The sequence below is a fragment of the Alligator sinensis genome, unplaced genomic scaffold (assembly GCF_000455745.1).
Source record: "Alligator sinensis unplaced genomic scaffold, ASM45574v1 scaffold617_1, whole genome shotgun sequence".
Taxonomy (NCBI): domain Eukaryota; kingdom Metazoa; phylum Chordata; order Crocodylia; family Alligatoridae; genus Alligator; species Alligator sinensis.
In genome coordinates this window covers 1,114,633-1,123,703 of record NW_005842291.1, presented here as the reverse complement: position 1 = coordinate 1,123,703, position 9,071 = coordinate 1,114,633, and the positions used below count along the sequence as shown (strand labels likewise).

The 9,071-nt window shown below is 40.3% G+C and overlaps 1 protein-coding gene across 1 annotated transcript in view; it reads right to left on the bottom strand.

Moving 5' to 3' along the window:
• The window catches only part of SLIT2 (slit guidance ligand 2), a 469,229-nt gene that overhangs the window by 177,894 nt on the left and 282,264 nt on the right, over window positions 1–9,071 (bottom strand). The window contains exon 5 of the mRNA XM_025209503.1: window positions 5,581–5,652. Within this exon, the coding sequence (XP_025065288.1) occupies window positions 5,581–5,652 (72 nt within the window). The remainder of the gene's footprint in view (window positions 1–5,580; window positions 5,653–9,071) is intronic.

The following is a 9,071-nucleotide window of genomic DNA, read 5'->3' as shown; positions in this document are numbered from 1 at the left end:
TTCCTGCCTATGCAGGGGGTCGGACTCAATGATCTATTGAGGTCCCTTCTAACCCTAACATCTATGAATCTATGAATCCTTAATTTCTGGATCCTAATGGGACATCAGTGTGCAACAAACTACTTATCTTTATAAACAGTGAGGTACCCAAGGTAAAGCCTAGATGCAAAGCTCAACTTGCCTAGGAAACTTTAAGGTAAAAATTAAGTTGTTTAGGAATTTAGTGACTACGTCCCTTTTTCCTTTTGATCTGGCCACAGGGATTTTAAAGGAACCCAATCAGCAAAAAAATAGATGGCAATTTGTCTACATCTAGGTGAGGGAAGTGCCCATCACATGGGAAATTTAGACTTTACAGAGAAGCAGCAGGTGTTGTTTCAACTGAGAACATGTGAGGAATGGGGAGAACAGTTTGAGGGGACTAGCATAGATTATGCCCAGTCATTCTTTGCCTTTCAGAGAACTTGGTTCATCAAAAATGCAAGAGAAGACCAAGTAGTTGGTGACTCATATGTTGTGCTAATAAAGCCATCTCTGGCATCTGCTATCCCTTTTATCAGCAAATTAGGATGCAGCAGCCATTTCCTGGACATAAGTGTCTGTCTGATGAAATTATAAGGTATTAGGCTGGTCTTGCCAGACAGGAAAAATATATTTTTATGTGAAATTCTTTCTGGCCCACTACGGAACTTTTGGCAGTTCCTTCCTTATGGCAGTGCAGCTTGTTTGCTTATTCAAGATGATGCAGTTGACACTAAAGAGTCAGCATTTGTGAAGAGTGACCATGTAGTATTATCCAATATTATTGCTTTTCCACCTTGTAATTATAACAGGGGATATCTGTCTTTACTACAGAATTGTGGAACTGTCTCTGAGATAAACTTCCAGAATCTGATGAAACTTGTTCAGAGCCCTTTGAATTACTTTTGCTTCTAAGAAGTTTAAGTGAAGACAAGCTCTGACCTCGCCAGATTTAATGGATTAATTGGAAATGCAAGTGACCAGCCTATCCCAAGAGATGGCATCCATCACAATCCACTGCCTATTCTGGCTTTCTTATGTCCTCTGAAATGGGTGACATCCAAGAGAATATTTTGATAAGGACAATCTTTTCCATGTTTGATAGAAACTGAATACCTTTATAGAAACAGCAAAGTGGCTTTGGAGTATATCCTGAACTAACTTCCAGGCAAAAAAAAGAAGAAAGAAAAAAGAAAACCTGGGAATTGCAGCCTCCTTCTTTAAGGAAGTAGTCTCATCTAGCTGACCTAACTAAAAACTTTTCATTTATTTTGCTTGCAGCAGATTGGAGGAATGTTCTTCAACTGCATTGAAATTCTTCCCTTGTTGTTCAATCTTTGGGCTCAGAGTTAAAGTGCTAGCATGCTTGATGGTCATGGATTGTAGATTTTATACTATATCCTAGGTAGCCTATGCTGTTAGTAATGGCATTTAAATTAGCCAGCTGTCCAGGATCACCTACTCTGCCTTTATTCCTTACATCTGCTGCTTCATCATTTCAGTACACATTCTTAAGGGGCTGGTCAAAGAATAGCAAACATACCATACAGAGATTAGAATAAACCTTACATTTTGTTAAGAACAAATATCAGTAAGGCCATACAAATATTTTGGTGTGTGGATATTAGATAATCACTCTGAATTTATGAACAAAAATAGATTAAGTGCTTTATGTTGTAACATCTTTTGTTTGCAATGTGAGTTAATCTTTCACATCTTTCTAAATACAGTATTTGTCAACTGCCTCTTGACTCCTATGGTTAGGAACTGGGAGACTGTGGTTTAAAAAGTCCTGCCTCACTTTCTTGAACCTGTGGAAACGTGCTAAGAGCATTCGTTTTCTGGAAACAAGATTTAGTTGTGTAAGTTCTGTGCTAGTGTCTTAGCTGACTCACTGCTAGTACTCACATATCACCTTACTTTATACCCAAACCTCTCAATACAGTAATTAGGAGATGGGCAAGGTAGGCTAATATTTGCTTGCTAGGTAACCCTATTGGAAACATGTTTATATGTCTGTGTGATAGTGGGCCAAAAAGACCTCCAAACAGGTGCTTCTTGGGACCACAAAGAAGAAAGAAAAGAAATGTTGCATTCATTCTGATATTTAAAAGCTTTTGACACAATAAAAGAGATCTGGACTTTTTAATACTGTTAGGACCTTTCTAATAACTGTGCTTGCATTATCCTCCAAAGAAAGTAGGCTTTGAACAATCAAGTTTTTGGTATATACATAACAGTTAGATGTGATATGGATACCCAACCTTCAACCAAACTGGGAGATAACCAGAGCGGACCACATACCTTGCTACAGCTGAAGCTAACATGTAATCCTGTGCCATGTCATGAAGGGAATTGGAGGCTGAATCACAATAGGTAAAGATTTTTCTGTCGTTCTTAAATCTTATCATAACATTATACAATTTTCATTGATACTTTTAGATTCAATATTATTCAAAGTTCCTTTTTAGTGCCATATTTTTTTAAAGCAAAGTATCATTCAGAGAAGTATTGCCCTCTGCTGGTAATAACAAATTTCTTAGCCCTGAAATGATGATAGGATCAGTTTGGGGAAAAGAGCCCTAAAATGTCAATTTAAAGATACAAAAAAAAAAAAATTCTGCATACCATTCACACATATTGGGCACATCAATATCGAGATTAATTTTAGTTTGTGGTGGAGTAAAACAGCAAGGTTCATGTTCTTCTTTAAATATAAAAGCACATTAATACAGAATTGGAACAAAAAGGCTATGTTCTCTCCTTTAAAATACCTGGCATCTTTTACAGGACTCAGTAACAGACTTTGTTTTCAGCTCAATGAAAATGGCTTGAGTGAAGAAATCACTTCACAAATTTCATTTATCCCCCATAAAAAATAAATGCTAATTTTCCCTCTGAAATAATGCTTTCCTATGTATGTACCTGTAGTACCTGTAGTTAAGGACACTGTGACAAGAAATGGACTACTACCAGAAATAGCATGAGCTTGATGCTCTTAAATAAAAAAATAGTAATAGATATTACCACAATGAGACAATGATTGAGCAGAACCTGGTGGGGATGGCTACTAGGTCAGGAGTCTAATAGCCAAATCTCTTTAAGTAGTCTAATACAGCTTTTGAAATTGTAGCTCTTACAGAACAGGCCTATTTGATTTGCTGGCCTGACACCAGGTGCAGGAAGCTACAGATTCATCTCACACAAGTAAGCATTTCTCTTCTACATCAGAGGCACTCTTATAATAAGATATATAGTGCTCAGCACATTGCCTCCTTTGCTTTTCAAGCTTTTCTCAATCTAATTTAAGAAAGATTTCTTCCTAGAAACTATTTGTTGCAACTGTCTTTGATATAGACAAGAAAAAAATGAGGAAAAATGAAAACAGAGTCCTTTGGGGAAAGCACTAGAGGCTTCTGAAAGGTTGTACTTGCTAAACTCTCACTGTTACTGCCTATAGTAGAGTTGAATGCAATTTCTTCACTTTGAACTAGCAAATGGCTACTTCGGAAGTCACTTGTTTTTAGGTACAAGAAAATTCCACTGTTAGAAACTATAAAAACTTTAAGACTTTAACGTGAATTCTAAAGTCACCACATCTTAAGAAAGAAGGACACCTTTCCTGCATAAAAGACATCTTTTCACAACAAAAGCAGAACTGTATGAAAGAAACAGATTTTAGAGAACTTGATCTCTGGGTGATATTAGAAGGTACAATTAAACCTTGTTAAAGACTCTTTCAAAAGTGTGGGATCACACATATTCATGCTTAACCCTTAAGGCATCTTAAAGTTGGTCAATTTGACACGACAATTTTTTTGAGCTCTGTTAACCAGCTTGACTTGGCCTAATTTTTAATTGTTCAGGGGAGGCCAAATGCTCACTTCACAGGCCTCCATATCTGGGCAGGCACAGCTCCCAGGGGGACTATCTGTCCTGGACACCAATGTCCCCCAACAATTTAGAGAGTAGAGCAGCAACTGATGAGCGGGGAAGAGGAGCTTCCAGGCTGCAGACGAAGGGGGAGCTGAGCAGGCCAAATGGGGGAAAGAGGAGAGGAGCTGCTGGGCTGCTAGGGTGGGCAGAGACCACACACACAACACAACACACACTCACTGCACAACATACACCCACTTGAGTGGTGGTGGGGTGATTACATGGGTTCCCAACATGCACCTCTGGCTGCTTCCCAGTGCTGAGTGGGGTGGGAAGGGGAGTGTTCCCTGCATGTTCCTAGGCTCAGTACAGCCTTGCACAGGCAGGGTTGGTCGCTCCTTCACTGCTCCCCCATGCCTTGGCTGTTGCATTCCAGGAGGCTTCCAGCACTGCAGGAGGGATGGCTCCCAGCCATTCCCAGGTGGAAGCTCTTAGTTCCCCCAAAGTGACAGTGGCATCTAGGAAGCCTGAAAGGTAAGAAACCTTCCCCCCACTTCCATCCTGAGCTAACCCTATCCCTGGAAATCCTCCCTGCCCCTGAAGGACCCTCCCTGTTCCCAGAGTTTCCTCCCTACCTTTTCCCCCTCCCCCTTCCTGGGGCTCTCCCTGCCCAGTGTTTCCCAGCTTGCTGCACACCTGTCACTGCCAGTGCTGTCCCAGGGAAGCAGGCAGGGAATGGGAACCTGCCTGCCCTTCCACCCAATGCTGGCTCCACTGCCACCTTCCAGGCTGAGCCATCCCAGAGAAAAGCGGTGGCATGTAGGTTCCCTTTCCCTTTCTGCTTCCCTGAAACAACTCTAGCAGCCCCTGGTGAGAAGGGAGCTGCTGGGGGTGGGTGGGGAGGGAGGGAAGAGGGACAGGTTAGCAGGGATCTGGGATGAGTGAGGCACATCTGGGGCAGTGGGCCCAATTTGGTGCAGCAGGGTACTGGCAGGCCCAAGCTGAGGAAACCCAGCCTGCGCACGTGGGAACTCTATGTGGGATACAGCCCACTCCAAGGACCTACACTGCCATTAAAAGCAGGGGAGTGGAAAAGGCATAGAGTCAGTTTGGCAGCTCCCTGCCATGCCCCTGCTTGCCAGCCCTTTATGGCAGATCAGATCACTGCACCCTGGTATTAACCTTGAATGTACCACTGTTCACAGCGTGTGCTAACTTTAACACAACTAACATTCCTTAAAGTTAACATGTGTTAATTGTAATGTGTAACTATACCCTCTTTCTCTTTCTTTTAAAGCATTAAACAAGAGTCAGCTCCAAGAGCCCAGGCAGAATATTTTTTTACCAGGAAACAATGGTCGTCTTTGGCCACAGAAGACAGATCATGTTCAAATTTCTGAGCAAAGCAGTGGCCAGGAGAGCAGACATTAAACCTAGTTTGTATAAGCAAAGGATTATACTGTCTTTTAGTCCTTACTCCTTTCTTAATCTCTTGAATTTGGTGGCAGACAATTCTATGATATTCAAATTATGTTAAAACAATTATAAAACTCTTTACTTTTAGGCAGAGACTTTCTAAACAACTGGTATAAAATGCATAAGAGGAAAATATCTGATACAATTGAAAGAAATAGTCTAGGTAAAACAGAAATAACAAATCACAGTTAATAGCAAAATACTTACAGATTTTTAATATCTACAGCTCCACGGAAAGCCTTTCTGGGAATTGCCTGAATCTGATTTTCACTGAGGTCACTAGAAAAAAGAAAGCAGGGAAGAAACTTGAAAGTTTGTCATACATGCATTTTTTATCTGGATAAAAGAACTTTTGTAAAGGAATACCTTGTCAGGAAAGATTTCAGAATTAATTTCAACCACTCTCAGTCTACTATTTACTGAAAGACATTATAGTGTATGACTTGTAATTAACTACAAAAAAGAAAATACATTTCTCACATTACTTGAATTGCATAAGCAATACAACATTTCCTCTAGAAAAGAATATATATTCCAAGTAATACGTAAGAAAATTATATCATGTTAATAGGGAGAGTCAAAGTCATTTTGTTTAATCTTAAACCCACTTACACAAGGCAGGTTCAAAAGTTTGATTCTAAATTATTATAGAGAAGACTGTAAGAAAAGAAGGTGATCATGCATAGAAATAACCCATCAGATCAGACTTGAGATCCATCTAGTCCTGATCTTTTCTAAGAGATTGGCTAGTACCAGATGCTTCAATAGAAGGTGTAAATACCTTGAAAGGCAGACATGGAGCAATCTCAGGCTTCATTAGATTTCAACCCGATCCACAGGTTTTAACCCTGAAGCCTGAAATTAATATCCTTTCCAAAATGTGTTAGTATTATTATAAATGGCAACCCTTTTTGGAACCTTGCTAAGTCTTTGGTCTCAGCCACATCCTGTGGCAATGGGCTCTAGAATTCTAAAGTGAAAATAAAGCAGGCAGCTGATAGAATGAGAAGACAGAGATGGGATAAGCAATGGAGATGGGGAAAACGAACATGAAACAAAAGGAAACATACAAGTATTAGTTGTTTCTATAAAGACAGGTTAACTTTCACAGCCGTTCCTTTCCTGGTGTATATACTGTAACACAAGCTCAGACGCTCCCCCGCATCTTTTAATAAGGTTTTGAATAATTCCTATGACTTCTGCAAAGCCCCAAAATAGTGAGGCTAATGAAATCCCATACTATATGAGGTTTGTCTATCCACAGACAACGTTTACACTCGAGTAGCTTGCTTTGAAAAACCCATTCCAAATTCATAGGTAGGAAATCCTATTTATCCAATTCACTGTTGGTTTAGGAAGAGGAGGAACTCATATTTTATTGCTATTTTAAAAATATATTTGGAACATCTAACCTAATTTCAATACCTTGCAAAGTAAATCTAAAAACAGACCTAGTTTAACTACTATTAAGAATGTGTGAAAAGACAGAGGACCTATGAACTGTAATTTATTTTTCAGAGCACTTAAGTAATCCTGAAAAGGGACTATGGCTGCACTGGTCTGATAGTAAATTCAATGGCAATGAATGAAATGGCAACCTTCAGCAGTTGTTACAGTAACTTGATTTAATAGCCTCCTCTAAAAATTCTATTATAGCCATAAACAGGGAATATCTATATTTACATTTCTCTTTAATTGATGTATGCATTTTATTTGACCAAAAAGACTTCTACACAAAAAAGCAAGTTAGCAATGGAAATTCCTATCATGACAGACTATTTATATTAGCACAGGTATACAGATAACCAATAATAATAAACCATGGATACATACACCAAGGAGGTTGACTCATGGATCATTAGTGCAAGCTCCAAATTTGCAGATGATATTAAATTATTCTGAATAGTCAAATCCCAATCTGACAGAGGAGAACTACACAATGATCTCACTAAACTAAGTGAGTGGGCAAAAAATGACACATGAACTTGAAGGTGCACAAGTGCAAGGTACTTCACATACGGGAAACTAACCTCAATTACACATACACAATGCTGGGTTCTGACCTAGTTATTATGACTCAAGAGAAAGACCTGAGTCTTAGAGTCACTGCAGATAGTTTGCTGAAAACATCAGCTCAATATGCAGCAGTGACCAAAAACAGCTAATGAAATGTTGGGCACCATTAAAAAACCATTGAAAACAAAAGGTCATGGGCACCACTGAAAACAAAAAGGTCGTGCCACCATACAGAAATCCAAGGTATACCACCATCTTGAATACTGTATGCAATTCTGGCCTCCACATCTCAAAAAGGATGTAGTAGAATAAGAAGACGTACAGAGAAGGTAAACCAAGGTGATCAGGGATATAGATCACTTGCCATACCAGGAGACACTAAAAAGGCTAGGGTTCTTTGATGGTGGATGCCAGGGAGGATAAAACTTCTGATAAAACACATTCTTCTCCAGAAATATTACCCTGATAGTTCACATCAAAAGGCAATATACACCTTTGGAGCTATACTAACAATTCAAAGATGAACAAATGATACTACAGGAAGAGGAACTGACTGAACTAATTTTATACAATTATAATGAGAATAACCTAAGATATGCTAGTAAATTCTCGCCAAAGGGTGCAATGAAACAATATTCAAGCTGTATGAAGTTAAATTCAACTGATGTGTAGCAGATTCTATTTGCCCTCTGGGCCTTTCTCAACTAATCTGTTCAAATTTTCTTTAGTAATTTCTAGAGACAGGATATAATGTACATTGTTAGGCCTGAAGTTGAGTGTCTTAGGCTTTGATCTGTTAAGACAGATACTCACATTAGTAAACCTTTGAGCTGTCAGTTAATCACACTTAACTTACGTGATTAACACAAAAACAAATTAATGTTAATTTTTTTTTTAATTGCGTTAATTGCACACATTGTTTTGACCAGCACAGAGGACCAGCTCTGGACCAGCTGGAACCTGTGTGCACAGCCCTGACCCCAGGCCACAATGCACCTGCTCCAGACTCACCCGCTCATACTGAGCAGTGGCAGCTACTCCGCATAAGGGAAAAGTGGCCCGTCTCCCTCACTGCTGCTGGGCCCTTCTTGCTGCAGCCACACAGAGCCCATGCCCAGGCTTCCCTATGACTCCTCTACTCTGCTGTCAACCCTGCCTCTGGGCCATCCAAGGAGCAGAAGGGCAACCCGGGTATAGGCTCAGGGTGGCTGCAGCAAGATAAGCCTGGCAGCGGTCAGGGGCAGGAGCCACTTTTCCTTGGTGCTGAGCAGCAGTCTCTGCCTGGCTACTGCCGCTTCTCAACATGGGCAAGTGAATCTAGAGCAGGCATGAGGCTGGCTGGGGTCAGGGCTGCTCGCACAGGTTCCAGTTGGTCTGCTCCGGCCAGGGAGAGTCTGGAGTGGGCACAGAGCAGGCTGGGGTCGAGGCTGGGGCTGTGCACTGTTGGTGGTAGTTGGGAGGAGCCACAGGGTACACAGGCTCTGGGCTGTTGGGTCGGGGGTGCTGACTGTTGCTTAGCTGTGCAATTAAAATTGTGATTAATTGTGGCTATATTTTTTAATCTCACAATTAATTGTGATTAATTTTTTTAAGTTTGTCAGCCCTAAAATCTAGCTTTTTTTTTTCTTCTTTTGCAAGGAAAGTCAGCTTGAATGAATAATTTTTATTTTAGTAAATATTCA